This window comes from Pseudorca crassidens, chromosome 3 (genome assembly GCF_039906515.1).
Source record: "Pseudorca crassidens isolate mPseCra1 chromosome 3, mPseCra1.hap1, whole genome shotgun sequence".
Classification (NCBI taxonomy): domain Eukaryota; kingdom Metazoa; phylum Chordata; class Mammalia; order Artiodactyla; family Delphinidae; genus Pseudorca; species Pseudorca crassidens.
This window is the reverse complement of record NC_090298.1, coordinates 76108826-76130325: the sequence shown is the minus strand read 5'-3', so window position 1 is coordinate 76130325 and position 21500 is coordinate 76108826. Positions and strand designations below refer to the sequence as shown.

The 21500-nt window shown below is 36.1% G+C and overlaps 1 protein-coding gene across 3 annotated transcripts in view; it reads left to right on the top strand.

Annotated features, from left to right (window-relative positions):
• KIAA0825 (KIAA0825 ortholog) overlaps nt 1-21500 on the top strand; it is a 403281-nt gene that overhangs the window by 96464 nt on the left and 285317 nt on the right. For all 3 annotated transcript variants that reach the window (XM_067731233.1, XM_067731231.1, XM_067731232.1), the window contains one exon: nt 16943-17104. In XM_067731233.1, coding sequence (XP_067587334.1) covers nt 16943-17104 — 162 coding nt within the window. The remainder of the gene's footprint in view (nt 1-16942; nt 17105-21500) is intronic.

Sequence of the window (21500 nt, the reverse complement as noted above, 5' to 3'; positions counted from 1 at the left end):
TATTTTTTTTATAAGCTGCAAGCTATTGTATAATTATTTATTTAATTATTTAATTAACTAGCTCCTGTTGACAGGTGTTAGGATTTCTCCCAGTTTCTTTTCTTTGTATACCTCTGTGTATATCTTTGAAATCTTTGTTCCTAGAAGAGTTATTCCTGGGCCAAAGAATAAGCTAATGTAAATTTTGATGCGTAAATTCAAATTGCCCTCCAAAGCCAATATAGTCGGTTGGTTTTAACTACGCAAATTCAGAAGCAGGGATACCTAGATTGATGCATGTTTTCATTTAGACATCAATTCATTAATTATGATTTTGTGTGTGTGTTAAAATTCCTGTGCTTGGCTGCCTCCTTCTGGATTATCGAGGCTATTGCTGTTTTGTCAGCTATCCTCTCACTGCTGCAAAAAAACAAAAAAGGCCTGGGGGTGAGAGCAGGGCACTTAATGCTCGATGCCTTATAGCTGTTAGGAGCTTTGGAGCCAGACTTGCTTTGCACTCCAGTTTTGCCACTTGGCATCTCTGTGGCCTTGGATAGGTTGCTTATCTTTTGTGAGCGTCAGTCATTTAATCTCTAAGATGGAGATGATAATAACAAGACCTACCTCATAGTGTCTAAGTATTAATATAGATATTATACATAGTGTCTGGCACAGACTAAGTGCTTTGTTATTATCATTATTTAAAACATATGTAGCAATAATCTGACAGAGTGACTTGCCATCGTATGTTAATACGGTGTTCCTAAACACCAATATATGACAAAAGGCTGCATGTTTGTTATTTTTAAATCAATTTCTCATTGAATACTTCATTTTATCTTTAAAACGCTTCATATGACATCTGGAAGGGCTATACTAACTTTAGAAATGAACAATAGTAATGAAATAAGACTAAATTAAAATAATAGATATATCTGGATATCTCCTTTGTTTATCATCTTGACTCTGACTATCACTATGTGTGAATGACTACCTGATCTAGATCCAGCACTGATTCCCCCCCAGAGCTGTGTACTGGTAGAGCTTAATGTCTGTTCATCAGGTCCCTCGGATATTCCACAGGCACTCCACACACAGCATGGACACACCGGGACTCCTTGTCATTCCCCTGATCTCAGTCCTCTTCCCCAGTCCAAGTTAATGCCACTAAGGATCACTCAAGCAGAAACTATGGCTCATTCTCCCCTTCTACCCCCTCCCCCGCCATCCAAAGAATTACCAAGATTCTACATTTTGCCTCACTACCTAAATATTTTCAAGTCTGTCTCTCCCTCTCCATTTCTGTCATCAAGGAACAATTTAGACCTTTATCATCTCTCATTTGGACTGTTAAAATAGTTTTGTTTCGCTTTTTAATTGAATTTCCTACCTTTATTCTTATTTTCCTCTAAAACATCTGCCAAGCACATCACTGTCAGGAATAAACCCCCAGCTACTTAGTATTAGAAAGCAAGCCTTCCTTGACCTGGCACCTGCCTCCTTCAACCTCATCTCATGACTCTCTTTACCTCATACTTTTCACTCTTTAGTAACACTGAACGGACAGAAACCCCTGATCATGCTCTGTTGCCTCCCATCTCCTACCCTCTTCCTCCCCTTCTCTGCCTAATTCCCATTGATCCTTTATGACGGCTCATGTGTGATTTCTTCCAGGAAGTTTTCTCTGGGCTAGAGCCCCTAATCCGTGCTCCCACAGCATCTCCATATGCCTTCCTCAAAGCTCTTAGCATATTCTATTAAAATATCTAATTAGGGGTCTGTTTCCCCATATGGATACTAAGCACCTCAAGGGCAAGTATTATTTATTTTCCCCAGCACCCAATCCACTGCCTAACACGCGATAGGAGTTCAATGAATATTTTTTTAACCAAATCATTTTCTTGAAATAAATCAGTATCTAGAGGTATGTTGTAGTAGCCAACTAATCAACTTATTAATTGAGCCCCTACTATTTAAGAAATATTGTGCTAGGATTAATGGGAATTCCAAAAGGCATAAAACCCTTACTTCCCATCTATATTGAGAAATCAAATATGAATATATGAAAAGCTGCTTGGGAGTTATGCAGACAAGCAGTTGCAGAGTTCTGAGAAAGTGATTCCAGCTGGTGGGGGTCGCTCTTGACTTCTGTCCAGGATGAACAAGATGAAATGGAAGTGTGTTGGTTACAGAGTAGGCAGGATCTGGAAAGGCAGGAAGACAGTGTTCTCTTCCTGGTGCTTTCCTCTAATGCAAAGTAGGGAATGTATACAGAATGGAAGGTTCATCTGGAAGGCACAACAGAAAGAAACCTGGGCCTTGTTTCTCAGTCCTCCTGGCTTCTCCCATCTCATCACTCAACCCAGAGATTTCTGACAAGATGCCTTATTCTGTAGCTCAGTCCTGCCCTCTGCTACCCACCCACACCCCCAGCTCAACTCTGAAACTATCAATAGTATTCCTTTTGAGAAAAACGACTTTCCTCCAAGTAATTTTTTTTCGGAAGTTTGAAATCAATTTAAAGCCTAAATTATATTTGGTGTCTTCAAGTGCCTTTGAAACCCACTCGGTACTCAGTAGAGCGTAGGTTCTTCTGTCTCGGTGCAGAAAGAATTCAGTGAGAGGCAGAGCGACAGGTACGGGAAGAGTTTATTAGTATAGGACCCTTGTGAGAGATACAAGTGGGCGGGCAAGGGAGTGCCGCACTAAGAACTTAGCAGACTACAGTTTTCTAATCAAGGAAAAGTGGGGAGAGGAGAAGACCAGCTTCTTCCTCATTCTCGAGTAGACATCATGCTTCCATCATCAGCTCCTCCTCTACATCAGGTGTGTGTGTGGGTTTCTTGTCCCTACCTGGTCAAACTGGGACTGTCATGGCACAATGGAAATGAGCAAAAAGGCAGTAACGTATAGTAAAGTATGGTAAATCATCTTAGGTTTCAGGGTAGTGGCACCTTTCCCTATGTTTTTGTCATTAGTGTGCTCAGAGAAGCGTGTCCTAGGAATTATTAACTTACCTTACTGGTCAGGATGTGGGTCTCAGTCCACCATTGTTTTATTGTTCGGGGACATGTCTCATGCTTCTGTTGCATGGTTCTGTGGCTAAGCAAACCTGCTTTCTTGAGTGATCATTGACTTACAGGGCTCTTGCATACTTTTTCCTTTACTTATGATCCCTTACTGGGATTAACTATTTAATCACGTACTTTGTCCCTTTACTCTGTCCCTATTACCTTCAAATCTAGGAGGTGAAAAAGACTAAGCTACAAAGCAATATGAGAGGAAAAAAATCTTATCATGTCAAATTAATCACCAAGTAATTTGTGTAAAACTTTAAGTATATAAGAAATTCAGAGAAGGGAGATTTTAGCATAAGAAAGAGCAAGCTAGAAACACTATTTGGACTTGAGTTTGGCCTTGAAGTGTATGTAGACCTTGTGTAGGCAGAGGTTAAGGGAAAGAGCTTCCCTTGCAGTTCAGACAGCAATGTGGTGGAGATTTACTGTGACTTGTTGGAGGCCATGAAGAGACCTGTGACTGGCACATAGGAACTAGTCTATAGATTACTGGTGAAAGCATTAGCCAGGACTCTGAGCTTGTGGGTGTTCTTCCATTGTTCTCCCATTACTCCTCTCTGCTTCATATGCAAAAAGAGGGGGGTGGGGGCGGGCGGGGCACTGATTAAAGAAGAATGTGGTAGTTCACACAATAGAAGAAAGCTCTAAACAATTAAACCTCTGGAAGGACAGAAACTGGAAGATTTCTGGAGACCTGAGCAAATGGAACTTAGCTTTCAAGCTGTATTTCATCACTTGTTGTCTTGGTTTCTCCCCATGTGATGACTTCATTCTCAGAACAGTTTCTCCACTCCATAAAGTAGGTGATCCCTGGCAGCTAGCTTCTTGCTTACATCCTGACAACTCCCTGGTACCTCTGTTCAAAATGTCTCAGAGAAGGCCTCTGAACAGGCAAGGGATCAACTCGTTACTAGAAGGGGGAAAAGGGTGCTGGGCAGACAAAAACTAAGGTGTCAAATAAATGGATGACTGAATGCATGACATGATACCTAGCATAAGGGCAGATTACATACAGAGTCTTGAAAACTTGTCTTTGATGTTTAAGTTATACATGGTTGTTGTTAAACGTTTTTGAGCAGAAAAGTAACTTGAGAGAAGTGTTTAAGAAATAGAACTTGTCCAGTGATGTGTAAGATTACCTGAATGGGAGGAGAATATAAGAAAACTGCCTAGAGGACCATTTTCTCTCAGATCTAAGTGTGAATTTTGATGAGAGTTTATCCTGAAGCAAAGCCTTAAACATTGAAAACAGGATGGCTAGGTGGGAGTACAAAAAAAAAAAAAAGAGAGAGAGAGAGAGGCAATAGAGTAATGGTTCTCAGAGTGTGATTTCTAAATCAGCAGCTGCAACATCACCTGGAGCATGTTAAAAATATAAATTCTCGGGCTTCCCTGGTGGCGCAGTGGTTGAGAGTCCGCCTGCTGATGCAGGGGACGCGGGTTCATGCCCCGGTCTGGGAAGATCCCACATGCCGCGGAGCTGCTGGGCCCATGGCCACTGAGCCTGCGCGTCCGGAGCCTGTGCTCTGCAACGGGAGAGGCCACAACAGTGAGAGGCCCGCGTACCGAAAAAAAAAAAAATATATATATATATATATACATATATATATATATATATATATATAAATTCTCTGGCCCCACCCCAGACTCACTGAATCAGGAGCGTTGGCGGCAGCCTGGCAATCTGTGTGTTAACAGCTCTCCAGGTAATTCTGATGCCTGCTATAGTTTGATCCTAATGTAGCAAGCACATTTAAAAAGCTACTTATGAGCTTTGTGACCTTGAGCAATTTATTTAACCTCTTCATACTTTCAAGGCAAGTGCTAATGTTAGTGCTTTCCTCACAGAGTTTAGAGGATTAGCATAAATGTATGGAAGAATGCTTACAACAGTATCTGGCACAAAGTAAGCATTATATAATTATTTTCTATTATCATTGATAGCACTTGGTGTTTGAAAGAAAGATACACATAAAAGATGATTCTCAGTGCTGGGTAAAGTTTACATTGTCTCTTGTTGATGGACCAAAATTGTCCATATTATTCTTACATGGGTCTTACTGAGTCACGCTGTTCCTAGAAATCACCTCCTGACTCCCATAGTACTTTGTTTTTCAACTGAAATTTAGTGTCATTGCTATTTTTCTTAAAGAGTACTTTCACATTTGTCCCTCAATGATAAGTAACTTACTTTCTCTGAGCCTCTTTCCTCATTATGGTTTTGGTGAAGGTGAGAAATAACGTATGTATGGTTTTTACCATATATTATGTGTTCAGTAAATGGTAGCTGTTGATTACCCTTATCTCCATTTCATCTTGCCGCTCCTTTTTAAACATTGCTTCTCCCTTTCTTTGTTACCTTGTCTGTGACTGTTTCTCTTTCACATTCTTCCTTCTCTTCTATGGCAGAGGTTTTCTGTTCCATGAAGGGATAGTTAGTATTTTAGGCTTTACAGGCCATACAGTCTCTGTCTTTACTACTCAACTCTGCCATTGTGGCACAGAGCAGCCAGAGACAGTAGGCGAGTGAATCCGTGTGGCTGTTTTCCAATGAAACTTTGTGCACATTGAAACTTGAATTTCATATAGTTTTCATACGTCATGAAATATTCTCCTTTTAAAAATTTTCCCACCCATTTACAAAGAGAAAAGCCAGACTATACCATAGCTCACAGAGCATACCAAGACAGGCTGTGGGCCAGATTTATCCTACAAACTATAAAGCCCCAATCCCTGTTAGAGGGGACTTTCCCCTTCCACTAATCTCTCACTGCCTTTCCCTCTTTCTCCCTTTCCATCTACTATTTTTTTTTAATTTTTTTTTAATTTTTAATTTTTTAATTGAAGTATAGTTAGTTGATTTACAATGTTATGTTAGTTCCAGGTGTACAGCCAAGTGATTCAGTAATATATACATAGCTACATGTGTATATATAGCTGAACATATATGTGTGTGTATATATATTCTTTTTCAGATTCTTTTCCATTATAGGTTATTACAAGATATTGAATATAGTTCCCTGTGCTATACAGTAGGTCCTTGTTGTTTATCTATTAGTAGTGTGTGTCTTTTAATCCCAAACTCCTAACTTATCCCCCCTTCCCCTTGGTAACCAGAAGTTTGTTTTCTATATCTGTGAGTCTATTTCTGTTTTGTAAATAAGTTCATTTGTATCATTTTGTTTAGATTCCACATATAAGTGATATTATATGATATTTGTCTTTCTCTGTCTGACTTACTTCACTTAGTGTGATAAGCTCTAAGTGCATCCATGTTACCGCAAATGGCATTGTATCATCCTTTTTGTGGCTGAGTAATATTCCTTTGTATATTGTACCCCATCTTCTTTATCTGTTGATGGACATTTAGGTTAGTTCCATGTCTTGGCTATTGTAAATAGAGCTGCAGTGAACATTGGGGTGCATGTTATCTTTTCATACTAGAGTTTTCGTCTTTTCCAAATATACACCCAGGAGTGGGATTGCTGGATCATATGGTAACTCAATTTTTTTTTTTTTTTTAAAGAACCTCCATACTATTCTCCGTAGTGGCTGCACCAATTTACACTCCCACCAACAGTGTAGGAGGCTTCCCTTTTCTCCACACCCTCTCCAGCATTTATTGTTTGTAGACTTTTTGATGTCTTTCTAGCTACTCTTATCTTCCTTTCTAATTTGTCACAACTGAGGTACCAACAACACTGGGCCCAATGCAATGCAAGTTGAATTCTAAAGTATTTGTGTTTATTGAACAGTTTAATATTTTTTATTATAATATAAAAATCAAAGACAACTAATATTTATATACGCAAAGAAAAACCAAGTTCAGTTTAATTTTTCAAGTATTTTTTAATTTACTTTTTCCAGTCAAAAGCAATATTTTCATGAAATAAACTGTAACAGAACAACAGAGCCCATTACTGGCCATTTACATCAAAATAGGTTGACAATCAACTCCTGATCATGTCCTCAATTAGTTTTTTATCTGTGGACTTTTCTCAGTTCTGAGTTTTTAATATATATTGAAACTAATGCCTTTTTTCTTGCCTGAAGTTAAATAGTTGAAGAGGGATAAATTTGCTCTGAAGAGACAGGGGTGGCCACAGGAGCTGATAGTGACTGGTATGAAGCATGGCCCTGACTAGTCACCCCCATCCTACTTTCAGATGCTACTCTGTACCTCTCTCATAACTGTTACCACCAGTGGTGTATGTCACATGGTTGCCTAGTGCATTATACGTACAAGGCAAATCTTTGTTGAGCTAGCAAGTGAAACCCACTTAAAGATTTTTTTTCGTAGCTCATGGGCCTTTTGAGGGAAGACAATATAAAAGATGATATTTTCCCAGGGGGCTCCAGAGTCTTATTTGAAGTTTGAAGGAGATATGACTTTGCCTTTGTGGCTGAATTAACTATTACTTAGGTGAGGAAGACAGCTAAAAAGGTAAAATAACTGTAAAATTTGCTCGGTGAGGTGCTATCACACCTGGTAAATGGCTTCCCTAAGTCTAGGGCCTGTGCTACTCTCTGTTAGAATAATGAGCTCATGAGTACAGCTTTCTGGGTGGGTACGAGATATTGCTATTATCACCATATCTATCTCCTTTCATATTAACTTTAACATACCTTCATAGGCATTGTAATTTGCCTACCTGATTAAAAAAAAGTGTAAAGAGAATCTTACTCTTTATTTTTTAGTATAAGAGAGGAAAAATGTTCAATCTCTTTTGAAAGGTTATGATTCAATTAGAAAATATATTAGGAAGCATACTCAGCAGGTTAGTCTTAACTTAAATCCATCTTTTTGATGATGGCATATTTTTACGCCAGTGTTAAATTTTTAAAATTAATTTTTAACATGTTATATTAAAAGCTGATAATGTAACATCTCTATCATGGCATATTCTTTTAAAAAGTGAAATATCAACTCTCAGATACAACCTTAGACTATAGTATAAATGAATTGTTAACTTAGTTTAAGATTTTTCTGCAGGTTAATTTTTGGTCATGATAATAGAATGTAACACCTATGATAAGAGCTATAATTAACTGAACTCTAGCAAAATTTGAGACTGAGAAAGGGATATTAGGAAGATATTTCATTAATAATGTGCCATTAGCATACAGTACTTAGAATTTAAACCCTATTTCATTACACTAGAGATGTCTTTTTATTAAGATGTTCTTTAAAAGGGTCAGCATATCTACGTGTTTATAACTGGGAGTTATACCAGCATAAAACAAAAGTCAGCTGAGAAAATATTCAGAAATTTATCCTGGGTACATTTCTCAATTTTGGCTGAATTCAAATGTAAGCCATTCTTTGATTAGCATCTTCAAATAACAGTGACCGCAACAGGAGTCAGATATTCTCTCTCATGTTCTCAGTCAGAAAAGCAAAATAAGAAAGAGAGAAAATAGCAGAGGGACAGGAGTATTATACCCTTGGCAAATGAATGAGAAGTCTGATCCCTTGTTAATGTAATACTGACAGCTTCTGCCAGAGAAGATGGAATGGAGTGTGGGAGAATTTTGTTATCATTTAGCAGTACATTTAGGTAACATCCAGTGGAGCCAGTGTTGGCCTGGGAATCATAAAAGGGTAATAATAGAAGCAGTTTCTTTTTAGTTTTTCTCATTGACCCAGAAGAATAGCTTCAAGATGACTTTATCTCCACCCTTTTCAGCCAGTGGTATGTGAAGCAAGGAGAGATTTGCTATGTGAGCCCTTCCAAAGGGAACAGCAAGTCTCCATGTCACGTGGGGGCTTTGCGTGGGTTGTGAGGATTTATTCCAAACACAGTGACTCCCTCTGTCCCTAGGTCTACCTGTCTTTAGACCACGATTACCAATCCTGTCAGTGGATGCAAAATTAAGCATAACAACTATCTTTGCCTGGAACAGTCAGAGAAAGAAGGTATAGCAAATGCAGATATGGTGTATACTAGCAATTCAATCTATTCTAATAGAATGATTTGGTCATCGTGTCCCACTATCAAAGCAGTAGCCACTTGGTACTAATCTGTGTGTTTATCTAAATTCATGAGCAGGTAGAGGATTAGTTAGTTATTCCTCAGTTTATTCCCTCACCTTACCACAGGGCCTGTGTCTTAGTAGGCAGAGAGTTCTCTCTGTAAATGTTTTGAGAACTTTTATCATATGGAAAGAGTGATAAGGAGATTATGAAGTAGAAGCTGGACCAAACCTATTCTTCTTGCAAAGGGAAGTAGACATTTCTAGAAGCTACAGTTCTCCTCAGGGGGAGGAAGACCCTGAGGCCTGCTCATCTGACTTCTCATCAGGTTAGGCACACCAAGGCAGAGGGCCTTAACCAGGTTATCAATGAGGCCCTAAGACCTCAGTGGATCAGGGAACCTCCTGGAATCATATGCCATTCTTTCTATGAGCATAGGTGCATAGCTTATATTAGCCCCTAAAAATGATGATGACCACACACACATGAAAATAAAACCAGTGTTTTGAAGGGTTGACATAGCAAAGAAGCAGTGGAAGGTCTTGGAGTGGAGCTACCATTCAATTTCATGCATGTTCAAGCTTAGAGATGGACCTATTAAATAATAGTGATATTTAAAGTATTTTACAGTGAAATAGGTCTTTGATATAATGTTTATGGTTCTTACTCCCCAAAGTATTTCCTGTTAAAAATTGACATACAACAGTTAATGTTAAACTCATTTAATATTAGTATTTTACTAAAGAAGCTTGCTTATGGTAGGGAAAAAAGCCAAACGAAATGAGTTAAAAACAGTTGGTGTTGTCTCTGACGCTCACCAGTATGTATCATCCACTATGATGGATAATGGGAATGCAGTAAAGAGGGAAAAAATCTCTGCCTTTCAGATTAAAGTTGCAGGAGACAACTCCCAAACTAATTATTATAAATGACACAGTAAGTGCTAAAATAAAGATATGTGCAGGGTAAAATAGGGAGGAACATGGAGAATAGGAAACTAAGCTGGCCTAGGATATGAGGGCAGGCTTCTCAGAGGAGGTGGTAATATCACACACTTATACAGCCCTTATTACCTCTCAGGAACTGTTCTAACATGTTAACTCAGTTAAAACTTATACACTATTGAGGCATAGAGAGACTAAATAACTTCCTAAAAGTCACACAACTAGTAGGAAGCAGTGGCAGAATTTGAACCCAGACCCTCTGGTTCATAATTCCATGTGTTAGTTACCCCATTGTGCTACCTCTTGTGCCTCACGTAGTGGTGCTAGAAATAGCAGTATGCCCCATAATAAAACATGGGGGAAGAAACAAAAGTAGGGAAAGAGCAAAAGAGAAGGGGTGTCCAACTTCCAGCTTCTAAGAGTTAAACATTTCCTGAATTCACTTTCAGATTCATTTACCTTTTTGAGGCTCAGCTTTCCCTATAGTTCCTTCTGCATCCTCTCACCATATAGAAGAAGGGTCCTGACACTTAACTGTGGGGTATCAAAAGGTCTATGTATTCATTGTGTCTGGTTACACTTTCACTCAACTTCAAAGTTATTCACTTCCTCCTTTTAATCATTAATTAACTTGCTCATTCATTTACTCAATTTATCTTAAAGTTTTACCCTGTTTGTTTTGGGTAGTACATATGGAAGCTTCCTTGAAAGAGATAAAAATAATAAATTCAGTTTGGAAAACTAAGGTGGAAATATTCTTTGTCTTTACCTCAAATGCTTTCCTAGTCATATAAATTTGAAAAATAACGAAAAGTTACAAAAATAATGCCATAGAAAGGGGGATAAACAGCTTCAATTTCTTCTTAGTGTATGTGACAAAAAAGCAATGCCTGCAGGTCCTTCATGATTTCCATCTACTGACGAGGCTCCTGTAACAAAGAAGGGCCTTAGTGTTTACGTTCTGTTCCTTCCCCTGCTGTGTGGCTCCTTGGAAGCAGGCGCTCAAGAAGGCACAGGGCTCCTTCAGGCCACTAGAACACAACAGTGTGCTCCAAAGCCCCACCTGCTCTCAGAAAGTGACTTGGGTACTAGGAAAAGTACAGCTTGTTATTTGTTCCTAAGCAATCTCTGCTGACTTCTTATTGTAAGACTGTTAAAAAGTTCTCTTTACTGGAACAAATATCTTCCATTTGGATTATGTCATGAATTTCATCTGGAATAATGAGACTTTCAATAGCTTTTGTGTGTCACCTCTTTTTTACATCACTTGTCTGGTGGCATCAAGAATACTTCCTCACTGAAAATGGATCCATTTACAGTCAATAATAGGGTGGCTAGTGTTCGTTTTTCTTGGGAAAACTAAAATGTGCACCTTTTATCCTATTATACTGATCCACCAGCTTCAGATTATCTGATTTTCTAGCTTCTCATTTTCTCATGTATCTTAATGCTATTATTAACAAGAATTCTGTTGCTAATGGTTTTGGAAAATAATATGTGTACTTTCAGCCACAACCCACATTTTTATGTTCTGTCTGATTTAGCTGGACTTTGATATTTATTCCAAAAGCTGCTTTGTTGTAGATCAAATGTGAGAAGCTTTAATGTCCCTCTAGATTTATTTTCAGTGTCCCTATTTTTGCTACAAGATAATGGAGTTAATATTCCAACTATTAGTTACTGGGTGAAAAACACTTCTAAGTATATAATTTATAGTATTATATATTCTTTATAAGTGATATATCTATATGTGTGTGTGTGTATGTATAAATATATATAGAGAGAGAGACAGAGACAGGAGGCAGAGAGACAGAGAGAAGAGATTCTCTATTTTGTTAAGATAACAGTTCTATGAATATCTGTGCATTTTTTAGTGGTGGAATTTTTTTCTAAAATATAATTTTATTTTTAAACACAAAAAAATTGTGTTTTAGTCAGTTATATCAATATGCTTTATCAAGTTTCCACATCATCATTGTTTTTATATCTTTTTGCACACATTTTCTTTTTTAGAAATAATTTTAAAATTTATTTTGTCAAACAAAATACTAAAAAGAATGTGTATATAATACTGTAATTATTTGTCTATTTATTTATTTATTGACTTATATCTTTAAATATTTATTGTTTTGAAGAATGCATCTTAGGATTAGGTATGAAATCTTTCTTTGTTTTATATTTCTTTCTTTGTTAGATATTTCTAGGGATTTCATACATTTATTTTTTTAACTAGTATTTTTGAGTGTCTACTTTGTGCTGGGTTCTTAAGATACTATAATGAATAAACTGGACGTAGTCTATGGACTCAAGGAAATCATTTTACATTTGTGATGAGTGTGCCTAAAGAACTCTAACTATTCTTTAGGTGTTTTTTCTAGGAGCAGTTCTACCTTTGCCCAGAGCAAATATCTAGATAAATAATAATTTGTCTTAGAAATTCCCTACAGACATTCCATATTTCTTCCAGAAATGAAAAAAAAAAATCATAAATACATTTCTTGACCATGGAAAAAGTAAAGGGTTTTGTTTTGTTTTGTTTTTAATAGTTATTGATGTTTTATACAATAGCACCTCTTTGGTTGACTTGCTAAGACCAAAATCCATTTTCTGATGCCTAGAGAGTGATTTTCAACCACAGGGGTTTTTAACTGGAGTTCATGGATCCCTCAGGGAGTGGTCTCAAACTTTCCTGTGCAGAAAACTCACCTGGGGCACTTGCTTAAAAGGGATCTGGAGATGACCTAGGGATTTGCATTTTTAATAAAACACAAAGTCCTGGACCATGCTGCCCTATGACAACCATGGATGGACTTCAGGTGGTTCTGTTTAGCCCTGAAACTATGACTACTTGAATTTTTTCAATAAGAGTGTCTACAAGGATTTAGAAGACTTTCATTAGTTTTTCAAAGGAGTCTGAAAAATACCATGATTCTATTAGGAACAACAGTTTATAAGTGGAAAAGGGCAGCAACAAGAACCCACAGTGAAAGGCCTGACAATAGGGGGAAACACTACAAAGCAGCTATAAATACTCAAGTGGGACTGTAATCCAGAGCAGTGTCCCCTAAGCAGTTTGAGAAATTCTAGAAGTTAATAGATATGTCAGTAAACCAGTGTTCATTGGTCAAAAAAGTTTGAGAAACATTAAGTTTTTAATTTTTTTAACTTTATTATAGAAGTGAATAGACTTTATTTTACTAATTTGCACTGTGAATCACTTAAAAGAATTGTTAGTATGTAGTAATTCCCAAACCTATTTGATCACAGAACACTTTTCGAATGATTGTCATTTTGAGAAGTGCCCTTTAACAGAGGGACAGACATTAGTCCCTGAGTGCAGCACAAAAATAAGTAACTTTAGGGCTTCCCTGGTGGTGCAGTGCTTGAGAGTCCGCCTGCTAATGCAGGGGACACGGGTTCGTGCCCCAGTCCGGGAAGATCCCACATGCCGCGGAGCGGCTGGGCCCAGTGAGCCATGGCCGCTGAGCCTGCGCGTCCGGAGCCTGTGCTCCGCAACGGGAGAGGCCACAACAGTGAGAGGCCCGCGTACCGCAAAAAAAAAAAAAAAAAAAAAAAGTAACTTTCCTTGTAACCTTGTCATGAAGGAAAATTTCAATTGTGTTCTAAATACTCCGAATAATAGAATAGCAGAGAATTTTATATTTTAGAAAAAAGTTTTATTAAAAATATATAGAGAGGAAAAAACCTCAGCTATCTAGTTATTATTTACATGAATTTATTCATTGTTAGTTGATGGTGAATTTAAATAATGTCTTGCTCTAAAATGGAAACTTAGATTTTTTCTTTATAATTTTCTTGGGATTTAGGAGAAGTTTGTATTTCCTAAGAATCATAGAGCTCATTCTATAATAAAACAACAATCCTTATTTCATGTATTTTATAACAATGATTGGTACCCAGCAAAACATATTTGCCTGTGTGTATACAGATATGTCCAAAATTTCTTGAAGTGAGACAGTTCTACAGTGATTTAAAAAAAAAAAAAAAAGGTAAAGACCAGATTGGCTTAACACGGGAAGGCAAACTCCTGGATTGATTGTATCCAGATAAGAATTTAATCTTGAAAGAAGGACAAGGAGATTAATTTAGTGAAGACAAAAGTAAAGGGAGCTCCTGCCTGGGGAAACCCTTTCCTAGTGTGATTAACGGTGAAAAGTCTAAGGAACAGAAAAATAGGTATGCTTGGGCAGAAAGAAATCATGAGCTGAAGTGTGATGATTAAAACAAGTCCTGTGAGATGCTGTGTGGGAAAATAAAAGAAATAAGTTTGGGAAATTCTATTTCATCCTTTGTGTTTTACTTTACTTCAATTGGACTTTCACAAAATGAATTCATCACAAATTATTTTCCCCATAAGTTAACCCTCAAGATGCACCTTGGGAGAATGCTGAGCTAGTAGTAATAGGAAATAAGAACTACTAATTAATGGACCTGTATCATAATCATTGCTTTTCGGGGACAAAATGATTAGATTTAGGTCATACATATTATTCTATCCTCTTTCATTATTACGTTATAATGATTCGTGGATTGAAATAGATTTGCCTTTCAATATTGTTACATTTCTGGATCCTTCTAAATCCAGGTCATGAAGGTAAGACCTTTTCAAGTATAATCCTCCAACCTTACATTTTTTTTTTTTTTTTTTTTTGGTACGCGGGCCTCTCACTGTTGTGGCCTCTCCCGTTGCGGAGCACAGGCTCCGGACTCGCAGCCTCAGTGGCCATGGCTCACGGGCCTAGCCGCTCCGCGGCATGTGGGATCTTCCCGGACCGGGGCACGAACCCGTGTCCCCTGCATCGGCAGGTGGACTCTCAACCACTGCGCCACCAGGGAAGCCCCAACCCTACATATTTTTAAACAAGTAGCACTGTTAGGTCATATATATATCTATGCATAATTCTCAGAGATTTGGGGGGGTGGCTTTTTTCTTACTTTGTAAACATTCACAATATTTCCAATTTAGAATTGAGCTACACAAAACCTAGGTTTAATTTCCAGCCAAACTATTAAAGAATTAGGAAGAATTCTTAAAGTTTTTGAAAATTTGCCTTATAAACAATCTGGTTCCAAAAAGAACATCTTTATGATTTAGAAGGTTAGACCAGCCTCCATCTACAGACCAAATGAGAATCAAGCAACAGCTAAGTGAATCATAATATATTTGTTCTCCTTTCTTTTCGTTTTTGGGTCATGATTTTAATGGCAAAACCTTAGTTATACATGATGATTGTACACGCTTGTGTTCTCTGGCATGCCTATGGGAGACTAGTAGATGTGAGTAGGGCTATTTAGAGATAGACTTTAATATATGTGGGGTTAGCATCAATGTAGAGGTGAAACAGTTTTTGTAAATACTTAAAGATTTTTTTAAGCATTTTTTTACTCTTTAAGAACGGGACTAAATTCCACAGTTTAAGTTGGCTGACTGGTCTCTCTCATACTATCTGCAAATATACCATGACATTTTTGGTCTTACATCATATGAAAGACTGTATCACATGGCTACAAATTTGATACCAATATTTTAAAGTTTCAGTTAAGCAAGTGGATAACCCATAAAATTGTTACATTTCTGGAAACTTCCTTCTAAATCTGTGTGACAAAGGTAATCTTTTCCTTACATGGAATCACCAGACCTTATATCATTTCTAAGTAGCACTCAGTATTTTCTCTATAAAGGCACTTTAAATGCTTACTTTCTAAGAGTTTACAAATTTTCCATTTTGTAATTTAGCCTCAAGACACTTCCTACATACATGTTTTAAGAAGTGGCAATCAAAAAGGAAGGATTTTTTTTTTTAATCCTTGAAAATTTGGTCAAAAGTACCATTTAGTGAGGTCAGTCTTTTCTCCGTACTCTTAAGGAGTATAAGTTTTTTTTTTTTTAATCATATTAAAATGCTAGTATGACAACAATTAATGTCATTATGAGGGAAAAAAATCAATCTTTTGAGTTGTATTGTTCTTAGGAAAGCAATAGATATCATAATTATTTAGACAAAAGTTATTTTTAATTATGATTTCATGAATAATATAATCTAGATTCAATAAGTTAACTTGCTTCTTTTTATTGATCTAGGAACAACACTTTTAAGGTCTTGAAGACTTATATCCTTTATCTAGTCTTTTTTTCTTTTAAATTTTTATTTTAATTTCACACTTTAAAAAATATCAGATTCTCCAAAAGTTAATGTTTTACCACATTTCCAAATTTGCATTCTCTTTCCCACTTAAAACGATTTCTCTTTCTGAACTGAGAATAAATCAAAAGTATTTACCCTTATGTACTTCAGTGTGCATTTCTTAAGAACAAGGGCATTCTTTTTCATAACCACAGTATAGTTGTCTAAATCAGAAAATTAATAGTCATGCAGTAATAGCATTAGTTTGTAGATCTTACTTAGATTTCATCAAATTACCCTAATAATGTCCTTTATAATAAGATAAAGTAAAATGCTGATCATGTATTGATTTCAGTTGTCATGTCTTTTTAGATTCCTTTTGACTAGAACATTTCCTAGTCTTTGTGTTTCCTGACATGACACTTTTGAAGAGTACAGACCAGCTATTTTGTAGAAAGTCCCTCAGTTTAGGTTTGTCTGATATTTCCTTGTGACTAGATTCAAATTATGCCAGACCTTAAAAAAACAGAATTGTATAAGATGTGATTTTATAACGACAAATCACATTCCTGTTAATAACTCTGAGATTTAATATAATTATTTAATTGCCATGTTTGCATCAAACAGTATACTTATCTCCAGATTCCCGGGTGGGGGGGGAAAACTCTCCCAGGAGATTTTGTATGTATTTACTAAAGAACAAACTTGTTTAATTATTAAGGATCTTGTTAGTTTTGATGATTTAAGGAATCATTGATTATTCTAATATTGAATGAGAAAACACATAACATGTTCAACAGTATTGATCTGCTCTTTTCACAGTTACTCCTGAATGCCCACAGAAAGGAAGAAATGTTTTCCTCTCCTTAGATGAACTCGAGTTCTTATCACAGCTCATAAAATCCTTTTTGAAGTTGGAACAAAATATTCAGGAATTATTTGAAGAAATATTTTTATGGCTCAAGACACCCAGGAATACTTCAGGTAGTATGCTCTTCTGCAAATCTATAATTCTGTTTTTGCTTCCTGCTATTAAATCTATACCATTACCTGAAAAAACGAAAATACAGGACAGAATTCTTTAAATAAACATTAACTATAAGGCATACCATGAAATTACATTTTTATCCCTTATACATTGTAAATTCCATAGTTTTAATTGGAAAGCATCATAAGTCAATTTTGGATAATTGTCTTTAGTTAAAATACGATCAAAAAAAAAATTTTTTTTAACTCAAAGAAACACAGCCTGGCCTTTGGAAATATCAAGGAGACCGGATGGTCTAGTAGCTCCTCTTTTGCCACTAGCAGCCTGATGACCTTGAGCAAAATATTTAGTTTCCTTAGACGACCAGTTTCTCATCTTTAAAATGATGATGTAAGACTAAGTTAATTTTCTCTTTATTTTCTTTCAGTATTAAGTGCTTTAGATTCCAATATATTATGTAGGGTTGTGAAAATTAAATGATTTAGTGAATGTAAAATATTTAAAAGAATGTCTAGCATGTCATAAACAATAAATGTGAGTTGTTACAATTGTAATTATAATTATACAATATGTTGTTTTTAGTTAGTCTCAACAAAATCCTTTTAAAGAAAACTGTGCCATGTGTGTTCAAATAATGTTTCTAACAATTCAGAGGCATAATGGTTAAGACATGTTCTCTGTTTTCATATCTATATTTATAAAGATTTTCATCTATATCAGAGTGGACTATACAAAGTTCTCTTTTACATAATACCACATATTTTAAGGAGAGTAAATTTGAATAGTGGCTGCATTTCCAAAGTGAAGGAAGCAAGTGATTAAAACTCAATCTGCAAATTTCAAAACCTGATTTCTTAGTGAAAATTACATGTAGTTTAATATATTTACTTCTGTATTTCTTTATTTACCTAGCCTGGGTAAATACTGTTAGAAAAGTTAAAGGATTGGAGTTTGTTTTATATTAAGCATAGGTTACTGGCCTTCTACGTTTCAGGTTAAGTTTAAGCAGCACTATTAAATTATAAAATAAATAATGTAGATTGTTTTTTCCAAATTTGGATATAATTTGAAGAAAAATGAGTGTGGAATATAGATTTCTGAATCTGACAAAAAAATCAAATGGGAAAATAATAAAAACATAGGACAGATAATATGAAAATTAAAAGATGGAATGAAAAAGTCGATTTATTAGTAGGTAATGTGAACCCTAGAGGGTCTTCTAGATGGAACTAACTGGATCAAAGAGAGATCTGAATAGAGAAATATGATGTCCTAATTTTTGACAAAAATTTATTGGTGCCACAAGCAGTTGACGCTTGGTGTTGGTACTCATCCATCATACCCGGCTAAGATTTGGTGTCTCTCATCCACATCTCTAGCAGATCTTTTCTGAGGTGTGGATCAAAAAACAGAGTGAACTCCAAAGCATCTAGACCCCTATACATTTGGTTTCATCTTGTATTGGTCCTAGGCCAGGCCCTTGAGAAATAGCTCATTCTGAGAACTTTATTCCTCTTAAGGGCAGCGTAAATTCAAAACTAGAGTTGTGTTAGAGAGGTATTCTAAAGATACAAAAGTTAAATAGCCAAGAACTGAAGCAAAGAGTTGACACACTGATTTCAAGAAAAAAGGAGAAAAAGAAAAAGCTGGTTCAACTGCACTGGATTGAGATCAAACAATGTTGAGACTTGCCAATGCTGTGTATTTGAGAGCAAAAGTTATGATTATTGAATAAAATCAACAGAGAAAACATATAATTATGCCACAATATACAGTCTTACCCCAAATTTGTCATCATATAAGCAGCATGGCAGATAAAAGCAACTTCAGTATCACATTAATAATAGTGTACTATAGAAACACATTTGTGGATTATCAAACATAGTAAGTGGAAGGAAATTTGAAGGACAGCTGTAAGAAATGTCTAAGTATTAGAACATCCTCTTGTGATATGTGTTCTTCATCCATATATTTTTGTAACAAAGCCAAGATTTAATCTGCCATAATTTTATGTAAATGGATCCCTGAAAAGAATGATCTTGAGGGAAATTGTCAAGAAAAATCTTAAATGGTTTATTCAGGGTAGCCACGTTAGTCAATTCTTATCAAAAGCCTTGGTTTCTTAAATCAGGAAGGAAAAGATTTCTTGAATGATTAAAGAAACCAAATGAATCTCAAGTTATCCTGATAGTTAATGTTTTGCTTAGAAATCTTGTGTGGGAGAGGCTGGGGAGAAAAAAGATCAAGTCATTTGGTTATTGGTGTATTTGTTTTGATTGGAACATATTTTGCTAATAAATCCTGGAAGGAGTTGCGTAGTATGTCTATGTAAACAAAACAATGTGATGAAAAGTAAGGTGTTTTTTTTTTTTCATTGTCCAGATGTTTTAAAAATATCCAGGTGCTTAACATCACATAGAGAAAATATAAAGATGATTAACCAAATGTTTTACTTTTTACTTTGAAGTTTACTACTATAATGTAGATTTGGCCAACTTGGCAGTGCTTTTAGGAATTTGAATACAACGCAATAGATTTTGTAGAGACACAAGAAATATTTTCTGAGAAAGAAAAGATATTTAGTTATTATATTTATTTGCTTTTGTTTGGTCATGATTGGATGGTTTTCTAATTTGGTCATTTCAGAAAAATGATAGGACATTATTTCACTGTTATGGGATCTTACTGTATTTCTTTTAGGATTATCTTATCTTATGGAGTGGACTCGGGTTTGATTTATGGGGCACTTCTAATACTCCTTCAGAATAAAGCTGTTCTTCGGGCAGTTCCTCAAATTTTCCAAAGGTGGCATCTGAGATTTATCTAAACCAGGAGGTTTCTTGGCCCTCATTTTTCTTTAGCCCCAGCAATGACAAAAAGCAATGGCTGCTTCAATTGGATGTAAGAAGAACACTTAGGGTTTGTCTCAGAAGAATCAAAGATTTCAGATCTTCTGAAAGATTGTTTGTACTCTTAGGGGGTCTTAAGAGGGGTCAAATGGCTTCTAAGAGTTCCTTAGCTAGATGGTTAAGGGATTGTATTAGGGAGGCGTATGTAGTTAAGGTAAAGAGGCTCCTAGGGTTTGTAAAGCTCATTACACTAGGACTTTAGCTGTTTCTTGGGCAGAGAGGTCGAAGGCTTCCACATTGGAAATTTGCAAGGTGGCCACCTGGGCTTCTCTTCATACTTTTTCATAGTATTATCTCTTGGATGTAGTCTCTTCTACAAATTCAGCTTTTGGTGGGAGGTTGCTTGTGAGCCAGAAAAGAACAGTAAAGAAAAGAGAGACTTGTAGTTCTCACTTAGAGCTGCCAACAAGGCAAGTTGCTTTGTAGTGCACACAATGGGAGCCTATGAAGACCAATTTGGGTGTGAAAGTGGATGTCACAGGGAAGTACTGCCAACCTCTACTCTCTATGAAAGAAAACGGCAGTGTGGAAACTAACCAGAAGTGTAAAATGAACCACAGCGAACTCCATAGGCAGAGGCTGCTCAGCAGCTGGCATTCCTGTGACCCTCTGCCCTACTCTACTGAGGTCCTTAGTCTGGGCACACTCTTAAAGAAACCAGTGTTGACTGCATGCAAATAACTATGTTTCAGAACGATGAGCCAAAAATGGGCTACCTTCTCTAGACAATGCTAATAAGTGTATAGAATGTCCAATATATTTTTAAATAGGTGAAATAATTTGTTAAATGTTCAAGGAGCTCATAAAGTTTGACAATGCCAAATTTTGAAATTGACCATTTTGAATTCCAAACAAATATAAAAATGCCACAATTCGTTAAAATCGTGAGATATCTTATTAGTCTAGATTCAGTGTTACTAATCCTGCCTTAAAATAATCCCTTTGGCTTCTCTGTATAGGATTAAATTTTTAAAAATGTTTTTAATTTGGAGGGGAAGATTATATTATACAGGTTATCATAATTGCTCAATAATTCTTTTTCTATCTTACTATAGAATTGCTCACCAGCAAAAGAAGGCTTGGGAAGCTTATCTTATTTTTTAGTTCATCTTGAAAATAGGTAGATGTTGTGTGTAAACATCAAAGCCCATTACTTTGAGTGAATAAGCAGAATGTATTTGGGAATGAAATGATAAATATAAGATAATTAACCTTTTTTATAAGTTTTAAACTATAGTTACACAATGGCAAATAGTTAGTTCCAAGAATAGACCTGCAAAGCTTGTGCTTTGAATTAATGTTATTTTTCCAGGGTGAATACCTTTTACATCAACTATTTTTATGACCTATCTGTAGAAAAGTAAAGTGACATTAAGAATCCAAGTGTTTCCTCTTCATGTCATTGACAACTTGATCTTTATTATTTTTTTCTTCTTTAAAACTATTTTCCAATAATAGTCCAGGCATGTAGTAAAACTTTTAA